A 25,017-nucleotide genomic window follows, 5' to 3' on the forward strand; every position below is an offset into this window, starting at 1 on the left:
CAACTCAGGAACTCAGAGAGTAAAAAAAAACTTGCAAGATTTTTTATTAAACTTCAATGAATCAAAAGAACTACAAGGGGTGCCTATTTATAAGAAAACCATATACACCAAAAGTCACGCCATGTGCGCAACCTATTACTTGGCGATGAAGTAAACCAAAATAAAAACCAATCAAAAAAATTTAAAGCGTTCATGATATTCTAAATAACATAAACAAATAAAACCTAAAATATGAACTTAATCCGACTAGTGGGCCACGATCATGAGATCCCATGATGGGCTTTTCTTGACTATCGGGCCCACTCTTTTGAATCAAAACTTCGTCTTCTAACTAGGAGGCCTTCCCTGGACGTCGTTATCGAGCCAGATCGACGGTGGGGCCTACTTCGTATGTACGTGCATAAGGGGGGTGGCATGCGTGCTCGTGTGGGCGGCGTGCGTGCGCGTGCGCATGATGTCCCCATCAGTATTGTTCATCCAAGTTCTTCCCTCTCATTGTTATCTATCCTTTATGTCCCTAAATTTCCTTCTAGTCTTTTTTGTCTATTAACAAACATGTCAAATCTCCTTACTGCTCTGTAACCTTTTATTGTCCACATCATGTTTTCCAAAATCTAAAGACAAAGAAGAAGATTGGTGGAGGATATGAACATATAGGTTGTACTATCCTGACTATGAAGTTGTTGGCACAGCAGCATAGAAGACAACTCTCCATATCAATGACACTGCTTTCTCGATCACCCATCCTTGAAGAATGTCAAAGACATTATTTCTTCATTATCGTTTGTATTAGTTCTAGAGTGTAAAATATGTAAGCTTAGTAAATATCATCATGTTCCTTTTCCACCTAGAGTGGAAAAAAGCAATTTAGTTCCTTTTTTTGGCCCATGCAAATGTTTAGGGACCAGTTAAAATTTCTAGTAGGTCAAGGTATAAATATTATGTTACACTTGCTGATGATACACGAATGACTTAGATCTATTTAATGAAAGACATCTGAATTATTCTCTATTTTTAAGACCTTTCACATGCAAGTATGAAACCAATTTCACTCAAAAGTGTCTATGTTTCATCCAAATAATGCCAAGGAATACATGTCTCAATCTTTTTAGTCTATATTTTTTCCGAAACAAGTGTATTGCATCAAATGTCGTGTCCCACAACCCACAAGAAAACATCACTTGCTTGAGGTGACTCGTGCTTGAATGTTCCCAAAAGTTTTTGAAGTGTAGTACTCACGACGTGTTTTCCTATAAATCGAATGCCCTCAACTGTTTAATCAGTAAATCAATGCAGGAAATTTTACTCCCAAACATTGTTGTTTTCTTTACCTCCCAATTATTTTTTTGTGTATGCTTTATTCATCAATTGGAGACAAGATATAATAAATTAGATCTTAGAGCCATTAAATATATTTTTCTTGAGTATTCCCAAACATAAAGAGGTTATCGTTGTTACAATCCTCTTAGAAGACAATGTGTATGCAAATGTTACATTTTTCGATTCTACTACTTTCTTCTCAAAAGACTGTAAATCACTTGATGTAGAAATCTATGTCAACACCTACTACAGTTGAAAAATACATAAATCCTATGTACTCCCTTTGTTGAATTCATTCCCACAGTGCCCAAGGTATCCGTAATGGCCGCTACATAACGCTAACGGTAGCAACCATTATGCATTACGGGATCGTAATGCCCATAATGGCCGTTAGAGAGAAAATGACCCGAATTGCCCTGTAACGGTCCATTAATATAGTTTTTTCGCTTTTTTTTAAATGATCATAATGGCCATTACAACCCTTATCATAACAGTAACAGTGGTAGCCATTACGCCTACCATTACCATTACAAAATACCATGATTGTGCCTCAACTGAAAGTCTATTCACGACAAAAAGGGCAAATAGTGCAGCCAATCATGATGTGCCATCCACCATATCCTCTTCCAGCCCTAGTGATCCAGTAACTTCTCCAAATAGGTCTGATCCTCCTATTGCCTTGAGAAAAGGTAAGCATGCGGCCATATCTCTAAATATGTCCTTTCAATACTTATCTCCAACTTACCCTATCATTGTCTTCTCATCATATTCCCAAGTCATAATAAGGTCGATTGCCACATAAGGGGTGGAAGTGGACAATGAAGAGGAAATTGTTGCTCTTTACCAAAACAATACTTAGGAACCCACCAATCTACCTGCCAGTAAACATAATGTTGGTTGCAAGTGGGTGTGCAACATTAAGTTTCACCCTGATGGTACTATTGATCGTTTGAAAACTCACTTGGTTGCGAAGGGATACATTTAGATCCTTAGTGTTGATTATGCTAAAAGCTTCTCTCTTGTTGCCACGTCAAAGTTTATTTGTGTTACCATCTCCGTGGGCATTAATCATGGATGGCTCCTATTTCAATTAAATGCCAAAAATGCATTTCCTCATGGTGATCTCGCAGAAGAGGTCTATATGGAGCAACCATGTAGATTTGTTGCTCAAGGGGAGTCAAACAAGGTGTGTAAACTGAATAGGTGATTTATGAGGCCGAAGTAGTCACTACGTGCATGGTTTAACAAATTCAAAAGTTGTGTTGAGCTATGGCTTTGTTCGAAGTCATACTGATCATGCCATCTTTGTACGGAAAGACACCTCAAGTCTTAGTGTGTTAATGGTGCATGTTAATGATATTGTTATTATGGAAAGACACCTCAAGTCTTAGTGATCATGCCATCTTTGTTATTCTAAGTCATATTAATCATGCCATCTCTGTACGGAAAGACACCTCAGGTCTTAGTGTGTTAATGGTGCATGTTAATGATATTGTTATTACAAGAAGTGAAAACAGGGGGATTGAAGAGCAAAAGAAGTGTCTTCAAATGCATTCTCTCACAATAGATCTTGGTCATCTTCGATACTTTCTTCGTATAGAAGTTGTCATATCCAAGGAAGGAATTCATTTGTCTTAACGAAAATATATTCTGGATTTGTTCATAGGAATAGGTCTTCTTGGTAATAAGCTAGTTGGTACACAAATGAATCCAAATCACAAACAGGTTGCTGATTAAGGAGATATATTTGAAGACCCAAGGAGATAAGAAGATTGGTTAGAAACCCATCTATTTAACTATCACTCGGTTAGACATATCTTATGTTGTGAGTGTGACAAGCCAATTTATGAACTCTCCGAGGGTACCTCATATGGATGCAGTTTGAATTTTGTGGTATCCTGAAGGAGCGTTAGGATAAGGAATTTTGTACATACGAAACAATCATCTTCAAATCATAGGGTACTCTGATGTATACTGGGTAAGTTCTTTAACTGATAAGCAATCTACTATTGGGTATTGTACGTTTGTGGAAGGAAATCTAGCCGTGTGGAAGAATAAGATGCCGAGTGTTGAGGCTTGATTAAGCACAGAAGCTTAATATAGAGTAATGGCTCGTACTACTTGAGTGTTAGTGTGGACCATGGAACTGTTGCAGGAAATGGGGTTTACAATGAATCCACCTACACAATTGTTTTATGATAATCCACAGCATCCAACATTGCAAAGACTCTAGCCTATCATGAAATGATTAAACATATTGAAGTCGATTGTCACTTCATACATGAGGTCTCCAGTACATGAATCTCTACAGCATATGTCCGGTCTTGAGATCAACTTGGCAATGTTTCACCAAGGCCCTTAATCATAGTCAATCTACACACATATACTCCATGCTTAGCATCGACAACATCTATGCTCTAGCTTGAGGGGGGAGTGTTAACGGATGTGGGGATGTGGATCATATAACTCATTCAGTGTTTCAAATAGCGCCCGTAGCGTAGCGGTAGCGTACGCTACGCAGCATAGCGTGGCCGTAGCGCTACGTAGCATCCCAAATAGCGTAAATTCCCTGTAGCGTACGCTACAGGGGTTGTAGTGTATGCTACAGCGACGTAGCGCGTAGGGTCCGTAGCGTAAGCTACGATGTTTTTTTTTCTACTATTTTATTTTTTATTATTTTTTTCACGTTTTCTTCGTTTCTAATGTTGAGGAATGTAACACTTGTATTATCCTTGATACTTTTAACCTATGAGACTTTTATTTCTTTTCATAATTGTGACTTGTGGTTTCAATTAGACATTATTAATTAAAGTACTTTGCTTAGAAAATTATTGATGTGATAATTATTTGATTTGGCTTATATATGTGGATTGGCTTTTGATAAATGATAACTGATAACTTTTTTGAACATGCTTATAATTGATCAAATGAATAATCTTACATATATATATATATATATATATATTCACTATTTATTATATCTGTCCTATTTTTAAATTAAAAAATAGACGCTTATGCTACACGCTATATAGTGGGTTGAGCACTACGCATCACGCTACCGCTATTTAAAACACTGAACCCATTATATGACCCACATTGACTTTGTTTTTAATTATTTCTTTTTATTAGTTGTTTATTTGTCTGGGACGTGTAGGGTATGCTTTTATTATTAAGTGTATCTTTATCATATTGATTTTTTGAATTAATATAAAGGGGAGAGGGTGGCCGTCCAACCCCAATTACCTTTCCTTTCTTCTCCCAATTTCTCCTCCCTTTTCTTCTCCTCTTATTCTCACTTTAATCTATAATTCTACAATTAGCTAGCCGCCTAACCCAACAATAAACTTGATTCGATTATCCAATAGGCCATACAACAACGCAAATCGCCCACAATCCTCCAAAATTGGGTGTTAGGGACCACTTGGTATGTTGTGAAATCCAACTCCCACAGGTGCCCTCACCATGATGATGGGATGACCCAAAAAATCAAGCCAACAAAATCATCAAGTGGGACATAACTTGAATTTAGAGGGTTTGGGAAGTTCTACCTTGTTTTATATGGCGTCGCCCACCTGATGAGTGGATTAGTCTGAATTTGGAGTGTCCCATAATCATGGTAGGGTACACCTTATGGATGGGTTGGATGTCATGGAAACACTATATTGACCCCAAAAAAATCATATCTTAGTCACCATTTTTTATGCAGGACAACTAACCATTTGCTCTAAAAGCTCGAATTGATAGAGCGCGGCAAATCAATCCCTTTATTTCATAGCCCAGGCCCCACATCCCATGGGTTAGGTCCTCGAACAAACTCCCCTCGTGGGCCCCACATCACATGGGTTTGCATCACACAAGCCACCCACCTCACACAGGTGGGGGCCCACCATACGCAGGCCGCCTACCCCAAGTGTGTCCCCACATCCCACAAGCCACCCCACTCGAGCCCAGTATGAAAATGCCCTTGCATTAATTTGCAACACAATTGTGGCAAAAAAGTTACCTAGCAACGTGAACCTTTTTGTGTGTGTCATTTATTACACATAAAAATGGGGTTATTTACTACACTAACAAACAATGACGACATGCGCACACACACATACACACTACAAATGAACAGCTCAGTGTACATAACTACATGTACCACAATCCAAAGCACCCACAAACCCACTTTAGTTGGATCATATTATTAGAATCAGATTTATTAGATAATCCTAACCTTGTATTAGTGCGTATTTGTTTGTTGAATTTGGATCATTGACTATTTTCACTTCAATCATACTTTTTTTTTTGTCACCAATCTTTTTTCCTTCTTTCAAGTGCAACTTCATTAAGGGCCTATTTTGATTCGGGGAAAGCATAGGAAAGTAATGTTTCATGGGAAACCTTATTTTCAGGAAACTGTGGGAAAGTAAACGTTGTTTTCCTTGTTTGTTTTTCAAGAAGATATTCCTGGAAATTTAGGATCTATTTTCGAATTTGTTGAACAGCAAAAAAAAAAAAATGGAAAAAGCTTCATAGTCATTGGCATATGCCAAATTGGCACATATGGCACATTTAAGATGCTTGAAGATTGACAATGCACATTTGACGGGCACAGCATGTGGGAGCTGGAAGGCGCACAAGGCACACGTGAGGCTCTTGAAGCTAAATGGTGGCACATGTAGCACAAGACACACACCGACACATTTGGCACATGTGGGCACTAGAAGCTGGATGGCAAAACTTGTGCACATTGGCACCATTGGCACATGTGGCATAAGCAATTGAAGATTCACGATGCCACAAGTGGCACATTGGTGCATGTGAGGTGCTTCACATGTGTGGCCCAGTGAGAAGATGAATGGTAGTAAATATGACACATTAGCACATGTAGGACGCAAGAGAAGATGATTTGCACATTGGGGTGCAAGAGAAGATGGATGGTGGAACATGTGGCATAGTGGCATGTGTGGGGCATAATGAAAGATGGACAACGGATCATATGGCACATGTGGCACATGTGAAGTGATTGAAGATGGATGGTGACACATTTGGGTTTAACCATTGAGAAAAACTATTTTCCTCCCATCGAGGAAAAATAACTTTCATATGGGTGGAGGTGTGAAAATAAATTTGTTTATTTTCTAGCAAATATACAAATAAGGAAAAGATGTTTCCTACAAATTCCACAAAGAAATGGTTGACAAACAACAGAATGTTAGTTTCATTGGAAACAATGTTTCCTTTCCATGAATCCAAACAGGTCCTAAAACAAAAGGGAAGTTAATTGCATCAAAGGACTAGAATCCCGGATGAGTGTCACCAACTGCCAAATACCTTCCTTAGCAAGGGTGTTGGCAACAACACTAGAAACACTAGAGAGCTGAGACCATGGAAAACTATATGATTAACCTTAGAGGCATTATTCTTAATCTAGCTAACATAAATGCCAATCTCCAAGGTCTCCTTAATTGGTAGAAGCCCATTTCAAGAATTTTCTTGAGGTCGTCTCCACAAATAAGTTAACCATTAGAGGAAAAGATACTAAGACCCTTGAGAAGGGTCCTAGCCTTTGTACACAGATGATCACCTGCCTCCGCCAGACCCAAAAACACACAAGTCTTTACATATCCATCCAAATCTCCAAGAATGCCTCTGCAAGGACACACATTGAGGAGACTCCATTGTCATTCAGTTTCCACACTCCCACCAGAGGCCAATTAAATAATAATAAGAAGAAGAAATCAATTTCCTCACTCCCACCAGATGCAGATCCCATCTTTGACAAAAGAAATTTTCTCAATGACACGTCAACAGCCAGTTAAAAATGATCTCTGATATTGACACACCCAACAAACTAGATAACACTTTCTTGTAGCCAAAACTGCTGTTTTAGCCACCTTATTCATCAAAGATGCCCCTGTTCCTTTCCAAATGCCCCAAAGCATACAAAAGGGAGCACGTGCAAAAACAAAGCACATCTGATCGTAAATGATTAGTCGGCTACCAATCAGACAATTATAATGATGCTTTAGTGTGAAATTTGAAGTATGACCCATCTACACAAGGCCCCATCATTAGAACAGTTTGGAGTGGTTTACATGTAGGTTATATGTACTGTTGCTCTGTGCCTGCACGTCGATGGTCATGTCTGCTAGAGTGTCAACAGTTCTCATTACTTCTAATATGTCAGTAAGGCTCCAATGCATGCAACTTCTGATTTGAGAACAGAATAATCTTCATTTAACTCCTAGCTCCAACATCATTTGCAAATATAGACAATATTGCTATAAAATAGATGAGAACATAAAGAGTCAAGCCTATTATGTTGTGCATAAAATTAAAATACAAACCAAACACCTTTAAACAGAAATTTCTGAAATGCTTCCCTCGATATTTTCTTCATCAAAAAAATAAAAAATAAAATAAAAGAATCAAAAGAATCACTATGTTTATACAGTAAAATATATTATAATACCTTGTATCCAACACTATCTCCAACATCTTCTCCTCTTTCATATGAGATTCTCTCAGCAACTACACAACATATATCCAATCATGAAAAGCAGGCTTGCAGCAACTATAAAAGCACACGCACAAAAGAAAGAAAGAAAGGAAAGGAATGGAAAGAGAAGGATCATGAACTTAGACGATATGGTTATATAGCAGGAACCTGATATAGCTGATATACGCCGAGGCTGTGTGCATACAACCTTACATGTCTCACCCTTACCCCACATATGGTCCAACAGAAATTGAGGTACCTGATTATGTTCCCAAAAATAAAGAACCAACATGTAAAAATAAATCTGATAAGGAACAAACACTACTCCACAAGCAATAATCGTAAAGTAACCATTTTAAAATTAATAATAATTGCATGAAGCATCATAAGCGCGTCCCTGATATTTGACAAAATACAAGCAAGTTAACAAAGATGGTTTGCTGATGGTCCACTAAAACTCCATGCTAGGAACATAATGCTCAAGAAATATTTTTTTATCATTTTTTTATTTTTTTGAGAAGCAATGAATTTTATTAAAACAGCCAAAAGGCAAAAAACAATACAAAATGCTAGCAAGAGCCAGATAGGAGCATGGACCAGAAGAGTCGGATCAACAAATCCCTGATGAACATATTAGCCTTCCTTAGGGCGTGTTTGGGCGGTGGGATTAGAAGGGATTAGGTGGGATGGGATTCAAAAAACATAATTATTACCCATGGCAGGGATTGTCCCCTGTTGCCAGGGGATAAGATTAATTCCGTGCTTTGTTGGTAATACGGTGGTACAGTGAATGGATATACCCACCATCATTTGAAATTACTGAGAATAACACACGTGTTATATCTAAACCGTTCATTTATTTTGTAACCTTATTTTATGGCATGGGCCTAAAAATGAGGTAGATCCAAAACTTATGTGGCCCCAAAGAAGTTTTCAACGGTAAGTATTCAATCCCCGTTGCTTTCTATGGTGGGGTCCACTTGAGCTTTAGATTTACTTGATTTTTTGGCCCATGCTCTAAAATAATCTCGAAAAATGGGTGGACGGTGTGGATATAACCCACACATCATGGTGGGACCTACACAACTTGCTAAAATTGAGTGAAATTGGCACAGGACCCAATGCAATTCCATCTAATCTAATTCCCACCTAATTCCATTCTTCCCAAACATGGAGTGGAATTGGCATAGGACCAGATGAATCCCATCCCACCTAATCCCTTCTAATCCCACTGCCCAAACACGCCCTTAGAACATCTGATAGGGAACCACATTGATTGCATAAGCATCGGTTATTCCTCTCTTCCCGAAGGACCATAGACCCATAAGCAAGGTAAGGCACCACCCAGATGAAGCTTTCTTCCAAGGGTTAAGGGCATGCCAAGTGAGAAAGAGGCACCCAAGAGACTTTTAAGGAATCAAGGAGACCAAACCACTCTCCCCAAGCAAAAGGACAGTGAATAAAGAGATGGTCAACCGATTTGGCATTATCCATGCACAAGAGGCAAATGTTAGAGTCATCATAACTCTCTTACACAAGTAATCTACAGTGAGCACTCTGTTTCTACCAACGAGCCAAGCAAAAGCAGCAACCTTGGTGGGAGCACTGTAGTGCCAAATGGGGCCGGTGTAGCGACAACTTGCACCAGAACTAGACTGGGAAATCAAGTCAAAGAAAGACCGAATAGAGAAGATCCCCTACCTATCCCAGACCAGCAAATCTCTTTCGCCCGGTGAAGGACAATTCCCTCGAAGATGTGAGAAGAGACGAACCAGATCATCCCCCTCAAAATCAGAAAGATTCAGAGTACAAGGCAGGAGCCAGACGCCATTGGGGAAACATTGAGCTATGGAGATGTCCACGGAGACAGAGAGACTAGCGAGACTAGGAAACTCCGTTTTAAGAGGAAAATCTTCAAGCCATCGGTCATCCCAAAATTGAATCCGATACCCGTTCTTAACGAACAAGCCGACTCCCTCCAAGACTATGCACATTGAACGAGCTATAAACTTCCAAAGGCTAGATGCTCTATAGGGGGAGGGGTCCTTAGTCCACCATCCTCCGCTAAAGACCTATATTTGCCAACAATGACAGCCCTCCAAAGGTTGTACTCTTCTGACCCAAATCTCCACCCCCACTAGCCCAGTGAGGCGACATTGACATCCTCCAGACGCTTGATATTTGCGACTCCTTCCTCGAAAAGCTTAAAGAGACATGAAGTATAAGAGAAGATTCAACAAAGCAGCCTTGATGAGGGTGATTTGGCCCCTAAAGGAAGGTGTCCACTCTTCCAAAGCGAGAGATTCTTCTCCATCTTTTCAACAACCCTATGTCACAATGCTTGGCTAGTTTTTCCATGTGAAGGGGGAGGCTAAGGTACAAGAGAGGAAGGAACTAGCCCAGCAGCCAAAGACAAGGATTCCACTATGAATGACAAGGATCTCACTTTTGGAGATATTGACCTTCAACCCGGAGACTACCTCAAAGCATCTAATGATCTTTCAAGGGTTATCCACCATTGGCTCACTAGCTTCACAGAAGATAGGGAATCATCTACAAATTAAAGGTGGGATATTGGCAAATCAACATTTTCCACCTGGAATCCTCCAAAATACCCCAATGTCCGGCCTTTGCTCAAAATTCTTCTGTGGGCTTTTGAGACAACCATGAAACGAAAGGAGGGCAAGGGACAAGGTATTCCATATCGGCAACGGTGGCCGTAACTATCACCATCGTTACCGATACAGGTATTGGCCATAACAGCCGATACGGGGGCGTAACAACCGTTACAACCCCCATATTAGTTGAAATTTTTTTTAGCCTAAAAATTTCTAGAAAAAAAAAATATTTAAAAAATTCATAATAATGTAAATATTCCAAATATATATTCATTTTTTTTGTTTGAACATGCTTATGGTAGCATAACAGTTCACTCTTTGGTGAGAGTGTTGTATCTCGTTGTCTGGTTAATTAATGAACATGGTTATGTTTCTCTAATATTTACACATCCCAATCAAGCATTACAATTAGAAATAGGAAAAAATACATAAATACTACTTTTTCGATTTTTTGAAAAAATGGCCCTCAGTGCTTCTATTATCCCAATTTGCTTCAATCTACGATTTTAATCCTAAAAACTATAGTAAGAATAGTCGAAATCTGTTATAAAATAATCTAAAAAAGCTTTCAAAATAAGAAAAGCGAAAAAATGAGGAGAAATGGATTTAAGTAGAAAAAAAAAAAAGTGGTCATTTTTCAACCATTATAGGGGTAATGATCGTTATGCCCCAAAATGGCTGATATGTTCCAAAAAACCCAACTACCCCATTTCACCACCTTATCGCATTACAATCACGGCCGTTACCTATATGTATCGGCCTTTATGGTCGTATCGTAACAGATACAGAACACCTTGGCAGGGGATCCTCCTCCGAAAGCCCCCTCATGGCCTTCAAGAAGCTGAAAGGGAAACTATTGATTAGAACCGAGAATTGGGCAGCAAAAATGCAAGTTTGAATCTATTGCCTCCACCAAGACTCACCCCCCACCCAATGATGGGGACATCACGCTCACACGCACACGCACGCACGCATATACACAAGGAGGACCCCACCGTCGATCTGGATTGATGACGATGTCCAAGGAGGGCCTCCTAGCTAAAAGACAGAGTTTTGGTTCGTTGGAGTATGCCTGATAGTCAAGTAAAATCCATCATGGGATCTCATGATCATGGCCCACTAGTCTGATTAATATCATATTTTAGGTTTCGCTTATTAATGTTATTTAGAGTATCATGGACGGTTTAGATTTCTTTGAATAGTTTTTATTTTTGTTTACTTCATTGCCAAATAATAGGTTGCGCACATGGCGTGAGTTTTAGGGTATAGGGTTTTCCTATAAATAGGCACCCCTTGTAGGTTTTTTTTCCTCATTGAAGCTTAATAAGAATTCTGCGTTTTTCTACTCCTCTGAGTTCTCGAGTTGTGGAAATTCAAATGGGTGCGAAGCCCTCCCTTCATCGAAGGACTAACTATCGTGGTGCGAAGCCACATCGATCCCGATTCGCCCTCATCCTCTACCATCTCTATTTGTCATCTCCTACCACCATCCGCGCTTCAAATTTGTCCTTTATTACAACAGTTTTCCTCTTTATAGTAGAATTCGAGATTCCAGCCCCACAGGAGGGCTGGAACTTCGGCAGAGCACCATGCACAGATCGCACATCCGATCAACACAAAACTTTGGGGTTTGGAAGCCCTCCCCTAGCCGACCAGAGCCAAGGAGGAGCTTTCTGCGTTCGGCGCCCCCTAGCACGTGCGACCAAACCCCTGTGCACGTGCGACAAGCTTGGCCTGCTGTCCGCGCACGGGGATTGTCTCCAGGTTCAGATTTCCTACCTATTTTACTCCTCTCATACCTATTTTCCCTAACCCTAACCCTAGATTGCATTGCTTTCAATTTATTTGCCCATTTTCTTACCCTAGGGTTCTCTGAATTGGAATTGGTGAATCCCTTGGATTAGGGACTGATTTTTGTGCATGTGTGGATGATTTTTACTTCCTTTTGAGTATCGTTTGGTCCATAATTTTACTGATCTAGCCCTAGCCTGTGTAGGCCTGGACCCACACAGATTCCCCTTGCTTGAATGTTTGAATTTTTGTGTGGGATGTGGAATTTTATGTGATTGTCTCTAAATTAGTATAATCTAAAGCCTGAGATCTTGCATATCATATTTATTTTCATGTCCTGCATCACTCAATCCAGCATATAATCAAAGAAATTTCAATTGACATGATTAAAAGCTTTCTCTGGGTCCAATTTGTAGATGATGCCTTTCCTACCGCCCAGTGACACAAGTCCATGGACTACAAGCACACTATCCAGGATCTGCCTGCCAAAGATGAATGCGTTATGAGAAGAGATCACCTTTGGTGAGATAGACCTACAGAAAGACGAACCCACCCTAAGAGGAGGAGATCACCTTCGACGGGATAGACCGGAAACGTTGAGTGAGAATCTTAATGAGGATCTTGTAGCAGATATTGATGAGGTTGGTGGGACTGAAGTCCTTCAAACATTCAAACCCCTTGACTTTTGAAATAACAACTATGGAGTTCCCCATCTCAGACGTCATGTGGCATGAATCGAATTACTTGAACATGAAGCTAATCAAGTCTGCCTTTACCAACTCCCATACGACTTGGAAGAAGGCTTGGGGAAACCCGTCCAACCCCAAGGCTTTGTCCCTGCTAGGCGCCTCCACTATAGCTTTTGACTTTCGACTCTAGGGAGAGACACTCGAGAGTGCCAACCTCCTTATCCAAGAGTTTATTGAAATCCAATTTGTTAAGACTCTACCATAGCCATTTCTCTTCCACAAGGAGGTCTGACTAGAAATTGACAGAGGCGTCACAGATTTGAGGTTGTTGACGATCCATTTACCTTCCACCAGCAAGTTGCATGTTCTATTAGATCTGGCCCGAGCACTAGCTATCCCATGGAATTTTCATATATTTACTCCCCACTTTCAACCATGTTGCCCTCAATCACTGATGTCATTCGATTTCCTCCTCTTTTAACCAGAGTCCATACACAGCAGTGAGCTTTTCCTTGGCGGCTTGCTCGTTGGCCGACAGTGCCCCACCCTCTTCTTTAACATACAGTTCCTGAATCTCCTGTAAAATGAGGTCCATTCTTACGTTTGCAACCCAAACACCTCCTTCTTCCACACCTTAAGCTTCTCCTTCAACAATTTAAGCTTTTAAAAGAGTCTAAAGCTAGGCAAAACCTTTCACCTCAAAGGAAGACCCCAAGCTCTAAACTAGATCTTGGAATCCCTTCACTTCAAGCCACGCTAGCTCGAAGCAGAGGGCAAGGGGGCCCAATTCTCTTCGACAACTTCTAAGGGGATCAGGCAATGATCGGACACTAACCTAGGGAGGCCCCCTTGGACCACCAAGGGGAACCTCTCCACCCAAGAACCTATCAAGCTTCAACATGGTCGGTCACTCCGTGCCATTGGACCAAATGAACTTGACACAGCCCATGGGTGGGTCCATCAAGAGATGCTTATGGACCCAGTCTAAGAACCCATACACATCTAAGGGCATTAGTATTATTGTTTAAAGAAATGTGAAGACGTTAACATCATACGCACAAAAACCTACAAGTAGAAAATGACAATGCAAATTAAGCAAAGACAATCAAATAGAATAACTTAAACAAAGTGCTTAAGCCTCGAATGGATGCTTCAAAAAATAGATGCATAAAGTAGCAATTGATGCTTGATACATCATTACATCCAAAGAAACATATAAGGTCGAAGCAAGAAACTCAAGCCAGAATCACCAAAACTTTCATCAAGCCAAATTCCATTCAGATGGGGCACCTTTTAAGTGGCAAACTTCTAACCTAATGGCCCCTACCATGGATAGTGGATGTTAAGTAAAGACCACTTGGTTCAAAAATCCTAGTCGTCATATAATTGCCTTTTAAATGAACTATTGAAAGAAATATACCAATGATCCATATGCAATACAAATAAGTCTACCAATTGGATGGGTGAGATTTTAGGCCCATCACTCGTCCAAGGTGGGATCCACTAAATGAACTATTCAGATCCCATAATTGGTTTGCCAATGTGCAATGCTAAGCCTAAGTGAAAATGTTGGTAATTCGAGTAAAGCATTGTCTAATACTTCTATTAGGGCCTTAAATTGACGCACTAGGGGCATGGGTGACACCTAGGGTAACTCGCAACCAGGCCGGAGGAAGATCGCAAGAGCGGAGGATGGAATGAAGGCCACGCTAGCTGACGTGTTGGGCGATGCGCAAGACCCCCAGCTATCGCGCATCAAGGAAGAGGTAAAGGGAGCACGGTTGGGTGACGCGTAGGGGGACATGCAAACCAAGTTGCCGCCGCACTAAATGGGCAAAAGGCCCCTTGACGCCCTGCCACAACGCCACATTAAGCGTCACGTAAGGTGTGCGGCCACTACGCCATCCACCTTGCAACACCCTAAGCGTCCTGCGCGGCACGCCATGTGGTAGGCTACCATTCATCTTCATCCACCGACATTATCACCTATAAATAGCCCATTCTGTTTTGAAGCATGAGCTTTTTGGACTGTTGGATAAGAAGAAAGAGTAGAAGGATCTCGCCGGAAGTCCAAACTCCATCACTGGAATCCCAAACTTCGTCACCCAAAACCCAAAATCCGGCCAGCGGCAAGTGAGAAGCTTTTCGGCACCCAGCAACGCCAAAAAACGATCTGCCGGAACATCTCCGACGTGGCGTGATTGCCCCACTGAGAAGTCCGGCGCGACAAGCCAATTCCCGGCCAAACGGAACCCCTATAATGGAAATTGAAAGAGGTAAGGGCAAAGTGTCGTGCAAGGCGCGTGGCAACCTGGCAAGTCCCGCGGCGGTCATAGTGTCCCTCACGGCAGCCATGTTACATGGCGCGACAGCCATGGCTCCTCCACGCCAATAGTCTCCCTATGCACGGTAGCCCGCCAGCCCCCACGGCAACCATCTCCCACACGTGGCAGCCAGTCGGTCACCCATGGTGACCATGGTTCCCCTGCGGTAGTTTTCTCCTCCTGCGTGGCAACCCGCTAGTCTCCCGCAGCGACCACAACATTACCTACAGCGACTGAGTCGTACGGCACGGCAACCTCAACTCTACCGCGGCAATCCCCCAAATCCCTGCGACAGCTTCCCAGGCTCCCGCGTCGCTTACTTAGCGAACACTACCCTACCACTTCCAAGAGTTTGTCGGAATTCCCGTCAAGCTCATATCACTCCTTATGTGCACATCGAGCATATGGTGGGGGATCTCAATAACACGGAGTAGTCACAACATCTCACGGGTTACAATGGTATGAGTATCCTAACGTTCACCGACGCTATCACCCAAACCCTTGGAGCCTTGTCAACACATGCTCTAGCAGCAATAGTCATACCGCCAGTTTTGCTACATCCGTGCATTCCAGGCTATTTACAGGGTTGCCATAGGCTTACACCCGAAATAGCATCCATACCCCACATGACTTGTTATCTAAAGAACCCCATTAACGAGACATGTGATATCAACCTTTCTACTGAGGCTGGCAGGCAATCCAGAAGAAACCATTACCGAATAACCTGCCCTCGCAAGGATTATGCTAACGTTAAGGACTTCTACCATCTAACGCTCATCAATGGCATGCTCACTGAAAAATCAATATCTTCGAGCTGGACTCAGGTCTCCGTGTCGCGCCTCAAACTTGGAACCGGGCTAACAAAATTTGCGGCTGCCAAATTTGGTGCTGACAGCCTCTGTAGTGCCCAATTCTTGGCTCCTAACTCCCATATGCTAGGTTTTGATCCTGGGATCCTACAATAAGGATTTTCAGGGTGATTTTTTTTTTCTTTTTATAGGAGTATAACGAGTGTACCGAAGTCACCAAACATCATTATCACATATTCACTAATAAAATCTTTTAGCACAATGCTAGAAAGGAAATACAAGATATAACCAAAACTCAAAAGATCAGGCTGATGCTCCGAGCTCAATGCTGATGATACACCCTACCATCACCTGCAGCGTAAACAAACGCGCATAAGCCTCCTACAAAGCTCAGTAGAGTGCGCATGTTTGTGCACAATGCATATGACAATAATACAGATATCAGAGTATGCAAAAGATGATGGAAGGCTAAGCTGCAAAGTCCATGAATGTCATTGGCCATATCAAGGCTATGGAATGCAAGGCCTACATGGTCAAGTGCCGTATGCTAAAGATGCAATGCAAACATGCCAATGCACAACTATTCCGCATATCAGAACAGTTAGTCACTGGAAACATCACCAGGGTCTAGTACACTCCAACACTAGTTGTCGCAAATCGCGCTCATGAACAGGTGAGTGGAAAATACCTCACTATCCACCTCGTCAGTGAAATGCTAATGCGCACCCGGCTCATCGATAGCAAACCCATTTCACGAGCTGCTCAAACTCAACCTAGCTTACAGCCCCCTACCCTCGGGCGGATAAGGTCACACCCCTTTTCAACGAACCTCGACATAGTGGGAGACGTGGCCTACTAGTATTTGGCACTCGAGTACTCATGTTATCCACTCGGTCTCGACGTTGAAGCATCCTACTGGTACCACAAGGGTTTAAAGACTTCCACCCATGGACATCCATAGTGCCTAAGTGCTAAAACATATATTTCTGGTACCCAATCCGTCCATCCACGATATGTTTGTGGAGGCCACAAGCCAGATATCGCTAAGGTGTAAAAGTGATCATGACATACAGGATGCGAAATGCACGAGTCATACTATCCAAGTCATGCACCAAGGGATCCCAAATTCAGGGATTCCCAAGTCCATGGGATTCTAAATCCAGGGAATTCCCAAGTCCATTGGATTTCAAAGTCCAGAAACTCTAAACCCAAATGATTTCCACCACCTGTGGTGCGACCCACCTAAGATCCGGATCAGCCTAAACTTTGCGCCCCTGGCCCGACATGATTTGAAGAAAAGGATGAACGGTGTGGATGGCACATAAACATCAAGGTGGGTCCCACGAGTGGGACCATGTGCTGCCAAAATCAGCAGCACTCCCTGCCCACTGCTCCCCTCGGTGCGGTCTGCCTGGGATTCGGATCGGCCTAATTTTTGAGCCCCTAACCTAAAATGATTCGGCAAAAATGGATGAACAGCTCAAATGAAACATACACATCATGGAGGGTCCCACGAGTAGGCCCCACTCCACGCCCTATAATGGGCATCCGCCCATTTGGACGTTGGCAGCAGCGCCACTACTGGTGGTGTTCTTTTTTTCTTTCTTTTTTGTGTCACTATCATGGTGGGCCCCATTTGGACGATCCAACCTGTCCACCGGATTGCCCAGCTCGAGTGGGGTCCAATGGACGCTGACTTAGGTTGGTTTGGATGATTAGGGGGCCCAAGGAAAGCCTTGGAAGGTTTCAACAGCAGGAATTAATTCCCTCGATGCAGCCCACTTGAGACTCGGATCTGCCTCATTTTTCAGCCCATGGTCTAAAATGATTTGGAGAATCAGATGGACGACATGGATTCAACATATACATTAAAGTGGGGTCCACGAGTGGGGGCACCACTCCCCACGTCTGCATGTGCAGATGTGAGGGCAGTCGCCTATAGTGTGGTCCACCTGATGGTTGGATCAGCCTCATTTTTGGGCTCTACGGCTAACATGAGCCAAGAAAACAAATGGATGGTATGGATCTAAGAAATACGTCACAGTGGGTCCCAAGAGTGGGAACCCACTAGTCCAGCCCCATGCAAGCAACGTCAATGACGTTAGGGCTTCCCAGCCCCTTGCTGCTCATGGTACAGCCCACTCGAGATATGGATCAGCTTCATTTTTGGGCTCAATGCCTAAAATGATTTGAGGAAGCGAATGGACTGCGTGGATGAAACATATTCATCATGGTGCGGCCCACTAAATGGCCTCTAAGAACCCAAGCAGCAGGTGTTGCTGGGCAGCGGCATCTCTAACGTTGTTTGCATCCAGTGGCAGCACTGCTACCCTCTCTCTTTCTATTATCTTTAAGGGTGGTGGGGTCCACCTAGACAAATCCACTCCATCCATCAGATTGATCAGATCGTGGTGGGGCCAAGGAGCTTTAGATCAACCGAATCTTGGTGGTTCTTCCACCATCCAAATTTGTATGACCAAATCAACATGTTGGATGGAAAATAAACATCACGATGAGCAACACAAGGTGGTCCACGCTGTGATAGCGTGCGTTGCATGCTCTCAAATAGCGTGGCCCACTTGTGGGCCCCACAACATCATCAAAAGAGAAAAGGGAAAGCAAATGGGAAAGTAAGAGCAAGGGAAGGAGATTCGGCCATTAGGGTGGCCCCCTGCCACTATGGGGTCCACCAGACACTCCATACATGATCAAGGACCCACTAAAAATGAGATAATACAAAGAAATGGGGGGTTTTTATCCGCCCATGCACTCACATTGACGGATGAATAGTTGGATCGGCTTGAATCGGCGATCGAATGGTCCACCAAGCTCCTCTCCACTCCTAATCTCTCTCTCTCTCTCTCTCTCTCTCTCTCTCTCTCTCTCTCTCTCTCTCTCTCTCTCTCTCCTAATCTTTCTAATCTCTTTCCTTTCTCTTAATCTCTCTACTCTCTTGCTAACAATTGTGTGGAATTGAGAGGGGTTTGGGGATTTGTGGTAGAACATTTAGGACATAGAAGGGATTAAGAAAAGATAGAGGGGGCATGGGTTGCTTTGACTAATGGGGAGAGAGAGAGAGATGAGTGATTGATAGCTTGATTGATGGCTAGATTGATGGATTGATTGATTGGGCAACCTAGGGATTTGTGTGAGGCTCGCATGCGTTGCGCGGCCCACCTTGGATTGTGCCAAAACTGCAACTTCTAATCTAGGGGTTGCAAAGGGGCATGCCGAGTGGCATTGGAATCAAAGCGCCCGTGCGGTCGCTAGGGTACAAGTCTCAGGGTGTTGGAGTAATAAACTAAGATCACGATTAAAACTCGTCGATCTAGTCCACCAGGAACATGCCGGTGCCGAAGTTGAAGCGTACGGAAGATCTCACGAGGCTACGGGTCTTACACTCTGTCCTAAAGGTGGAGCCCAGAGTTGCACCGCTCGATTAGAGGCTCAACGATTGTTTAACCCAGAACTTGAATTAAATGAGTCAGAGCCACCTAATCCACCAGAGATGTAGTTTGACCATTAGTGTGGCGCAATCTAAGAAATCATCTCTTTATACTAAAGACATGATCTCTTCACCTTTTAATCAGGAGTATTCTACATGATGTAATCAAGGGTTTGTGCCAAGTCATAGCCTGGAATGTAAAGAACTCAAAATCTCTAGAATAAAATGTCTTCTTTTGCGTTGTGTCCTTATGTACTTGTTTATATCGTTTATGAATGCCTATGAAATCCCCCGAACAAACAAAATGCATCAAAAAATACGCATTAACAGCATCAAGATGAAATTGCACAATACTTGAACAAACAGGTAAGTTGTAACCAGTGTTTTAAGTATCGACGATACGGCCGATATATCCCACGATATATCTTGTATCCCACCTGTGCGATACAAAATGCATAAGCAGTGGGATATATTCCACATGTTCGATCCAGTAGCATTTTTTATTTCAATCCTTTTTCTTTTTCTTTTTTTTTTTGTAAATCATGCTAAGTTAGTGTCAAATTGTTACAAATCCATGAAAATTCATGAATCAGGAGCTTCGATTTTGAGATTTGGAGGAGATGGGCTGAGTTACGGAAAATTGAAAAAAAATATATCAAAATTTCCAAATTTCTCGCAAATCAGTTGCAATCTTTGTATCCAAACATAAAATCAAACATGTGTAACCTGATCTAGTGATTCTTCTTTTGCTTTTGAATGTATTGCTTGTGTTTCCACACGTCTTCTTACATTTATAAATTATATGAATATACTTTAAATATACATGCATCAATTAGTTAGACAGCACATAGATTATGACCCCATACAAAGAAAATATGTTATGTGCACTTATTTTTTGTAATGTTTTGACTTATAAGTGTGCATTGATGTCTTTTTTAGCAATCACTAAAGTTTCATTGAAAATTCAACCAATTCTCAATATTTCCCCATGTTTCCAACAACAACGATACGATACGCGATACAACCGATATATCCCATGTGATAACCGATACGTATCTATATCCCAAGGGTGCAATACGTAATACAATACCGATATTTCGAACACTAGTTGTAACGCATCGAGAATCTTCTAAATTAAGGACAAAACATTTATGAAATTAGTTATCCTTGGACGCTCACTTTCCATTAGATAGTGAGAGTGTGGAACTAACAACATGTTGAAGGACGTGTGTTACCTAGTATTGCAATGTTTTGTGCTAGAGTGCATTTTTTCATACAACAATTGTGCCCAAGAAAAAATTGTAAAAGTGTCACGTCAAAAGGCAATATCTGTTCAAAAAGCCCAACGCCTTAGCCGTCATTCCTCTACAGTTATATCCATGAAAATAATACTTACTCCACTCATTCTTAGTACCCTTAACTAAATGAGGAATGCCCTCTGCAATAAGTTTGTTTATCCTCCACATGGTCTTTATTGACTTAGAAAGCATGCGATAAAGTCCCTCGAGAGTTAATCTAGTGGGTGTTGGGAAAGGAGTTGCAAGAGGATATATTGACATGATTAAGGATATGTATGAGGGAGCAGTAACAAATGTGAGGACTACTAGTGGAGAGACAAATGTGTTATTATAGGCTTGCATTAAGGGTGACCTTAAACCAGTTCCTTTTGCATTGACTATGGATGAGTTAAGAAGGCATTTACGAAACAAGATCTATGGTGTTTGCAAATGACATCGTTATGAGTGACAAGACGAGGGTGGGGTAAATTCAAAGCAAGAACTGCGGACCAAGAGGAACCTTAAAATGACCATTTTCAATGTCTTGGGTCAATAATTCAAGAGAACAGAGAGATTGAGAAAAATGTTACTCATAGAATTATGGTTAGGTAGATAAGTGGATGTGCCTCTGGAATTTTAACATGATCACAACATACCAATGAAACTAAAGGGGAAATTTTATAGAATAGCCATAAGACCGACCATTCTTTATAAGACAAAATGTTGAGTAGTCAGGGAACAACATGTTCATAGGATTAACAGAGTGGAGATGAGGATGTTGAGATGGATGAGTGGCAAGGCAAGGAATTTTTGAATATATGTATTGCATCAGCCGATACAGTTGTATTGAACCCGTATCAGGCTATCAACCCGATACTATACACGATACCAAGCCAAAACGGCCCACCACAAAAAAAAAAAAAAAAAAAAAGAAAAACAAAAAAAGAAAAACAAAAAAAGAAAGAAGGTTCATATTGATCCAGTATATGCATATACACCCCAAATTTGAAGAAAAAAAAATCTCTCGTTTTTGCTTCTTTTTTCATTTCGACCATGGAGGAGGTTCAACAAGTCATTTTAGACTAGACACCTATTTTAGGGTTAAAACAAAATATTTGAATGAGATTCAATGAACTGAAGCAAAGTAAACCCAAATCATCCACTTTTTTCATGTTTTCATCTTCTTTTTTATTTTAATTCAATGTAATGGTCTAATTTACCAAATCACGCTTTCTTTGCATTAAATTAGGCCCATTTAGTTGACTTTCAACAAGTAAAGCCAACAAACAACATTCTTATAAAAGGAGAGTTAATGAGTTCCTCACTTTAGCCTCTTATTTATCCTAAAGCTTAACTACACCAAGATAAGTAGTTGGTCATGGGCCTCTTCGGCGAGCATCATACCCAAGTGATTTAAGAATCGGTATTGACGCACGTATTGCACCCTTGGGATACAAAAATATATCGGTATCACATATATCGAAAAATGTACCACTGTTTTGTGGAAACATTAGGAAATTGGTCAAATTTTTCAATAAAATTTCAGGAGATGTTAAAAAAACATTATTACACACGACTCAAAAGATCACAAAAAACAAGTACACATAATAAGTTTCCTTTGTATAAGGTCTTAAATAATGCACTATCTGATTAAACTAATGCAATTATATCCAAAATCAGTTCATATCATTTATAAATCATAAACGACATGTATGAAAATATACTTGAAAATGAGTTTTCCAATTTAAAATGAATTTATTTTAAAATATATATATATCTAAATTATTTTTTATTGTAAAAAAAAAAATATATTTCTGAAAATAAATAAATGAGTGTGGTTGATGTTAAGATTAACATACACTCATAAATATATAAATATTATGAACAAATAACATCTGATTGATATATCTTATAAAAAATTATTTCGTTTTTAATAAAACATTTTTTTCAAAAAAATCAAAAAACTTTCGTCAATCTATAAATCAGCCTCCAAGCACTCTCACATGATTTGCCCACACTCCAATTGCAAGTTAAATGGGTAAAATTTTTGGATTTTTCCCGAATTTCTTCATTTTCCCTAAAATCGAAAATCGGAGGTCAAGATCTATAATTGAACATGTAAAGCGTGCAAAATCATGGATTACTAACTTCATTCTACATATTTTAAGCAGTTTAAGCAAGAGAACAATTTGAATTAACAAAAACTCGCTGGTTGGGTTTTTTGGTACCACATGCTCTCCGATCTTGATTTCCCAACCAAATCCCATTTTCGCTCCAAACAAATGAAAAGGAAGTCTTTACTGGTTCTCTAGCAAAATATGTTGGTCTTGCAGACACCAATAGGGGGTTTGAACTAATCATTTCCAAAGATTTAGGTCTTCCCGAGCAAGCTTTTATTTGATAGGTAAAATCCAAACATCTCAGAGATAGATATAGAGGTAGGAATTTGTTGATGCGTCTTAACGAGATGAAGGAACTCTTCAATAATCAAGCCATTCCATAACTCAGGTAGGCCCCACTACATGAATTTGGATTGGAATGATTTTACATTGTTACCTATTTTTTGGCCCACCTGAGTTTTGGATCGATCTGATTTTTTGGATCAAGGCCAAAAATTGGAGCAGCACATCTAATGGATAGTATGGATCTTATTGACATAAAACAGTCCAATGCATCGGATAGGCACACCCCTTGCACGCCTACCCCTTCTGCCTACGGAAGTGACACTTAAGCTTCTGACTTCAGGAAAAATGGAGTCTATAATGGTTGGTCATGTAAAAGGTTGATGGGCATGCACGCTGAAAATTGTACATATACACAATCTGGACCATCCAAACCGCTGAATCAACTACATATCGAGCATGACTCAAAAATTGCACCAGTTGCTCATACGTGGTAATGCGAACAAGTATCAAGTAAACGCTTTGTACTGTCCACATAAGCTTATACGAATGGCTGGTATTTCTGCCAAGTGCCAAACACCATATATCCATTAACATGACAACTTTTATCATGATAAAATAATCTTATCCAGAAACTACTACCCACACAGTTGTATGGTGTGTGCCAAACAGACCCTACAACAGATAAGATCACTGAGCTTTGGTGCTCCTGGAAATGCACACAATATGTCATTTACAACAGTCGTTAAAAGGGCAAAGAGGGAACATGAACATCTTCACTTGTTCTCATTGTCATCCATAATAATAAAAAATAAATAAATAATAAAATAAAAAAAGCTTCAATCCTTAAAACATAATGTGGTGCCAAAGTATACTTGAAAAGATACTCTTGGATTTCAAACAAAGGGAACAAATATATTTTGCATATGCATGCAAATATTATATGTTTTTAACGCGTTTGTGATGGCACTTGTACTGTTTATTACATCATTTCAACTTCTAACCATTTTAGGAGCTTCGCTAAGATTTTTGCTTCCTGAAGAACAAAGTATATTTTGTTTAAGCAACCGCAAGATTAGAATTTGTCTAACCATGTAAAATCTAAATTAGGAGGCAGTTCATGGTGCATTTGTAAGTATACCATTTGCAAATCCTTTCAAGCACTAATTTTTCATGCAGAATACATTACAGATACTATAAACAAGACAAAGCAAAGGACTAGTAACCTGAGTTGTTTTCCCGCAACCAGTCTCACCAGATACCAGCACCACCTGTTCTCCATACATAAACAGATAAACAGAACTCAGAGCATGACATTGAATAACATAAGAAGTCCATCAAACCAACAATCTACAAAATGTAGTAAAACAAATATGAACTCAACATGTATGAAGTATACAGTACACGAGTGTATGTCTATAGAAACTAAATAGGCATCTCAATGGGGAATACCATAGACTATTACATAGCACCCTTGGGAATTTGTGCTCTCATTGCTGGTCCCAAGCACGGTTAAACGAGGGTTGCATCAGGTTAGCAGCCAGCATGAAACTTTTGCTGTAACTTTAATTATGAATCCTAACAATATGACATTCCAAATTCGTGCTAGAGCATGTGATGGACCCTAATAGAGGGCGATGGCAGAACAAGAATAGTGTAGCAGAGCCCAATTGGTTGGAATAAGGCTGAGATGATGGAGATGATGATCATCATCATCATCATGTCAAAAAATCGCCAGTATTTTTAGGACCTGTTTAGGACCAAGGAAATAGTTCCTAGGAATAATATTTCCAAGGAAACTATATTTCCCATGAATGGGAAGCATGAAAGATTTGCCATGTTCATGGAAATACCA

At 40.8% G+C, this 25,017-nt stretch overlaps 1 protein-coding gene across 2 annotated transcripts in view; it reads right to left on the reverse strand.

The window, feature by feature from the left end:
* Positions 1-25,017, reverse strand: part of LOC131250770 (DExH-box ATP-dependent RNA helicase DExH6) — a 101,679-nt gene that overhangs the window by 37,902 nt on the left and 38,760 nt on the right. The window contains exons 5-7 of one of the 2 annotated variants that reach the window (XM_058251066.1): positions 24,389-24,433; positions 7,976-8,066; positions 7,781-7,839 (exon numbers count right to left, since the gene is read on the reverse strand). In XM_058251066.1, coding sequence (XP_058107049.1) covers positions 7,781-7,839; positions 7,976-8,066; positions 24,389-24,433 — 195 coding nt within the window. The remainder of the gene's footprint in view (positions 1-7,780; positions 7,840-7,975; positions 8,067-24,388; positions 24,434-25,017) is intronic. The other variant, XM_058251076.1, reaches the window with a different exon arrangement.

Source organism: Magnolia sinica, chromosome 1, assembly GCF_029962835.1.
Source record: "Magnolia sinica isolate HGM2019 chromosome 1, MsV1, whole genome shotgun sequence".
Taxonomy (NCBI): domain Eukaryota; kingdom Viridiplantae; phylum Streptophyta; class Magnoliopsida; order Magnoliales; family Magnoliaceae; genus Magnolia; species Magnolia sinica.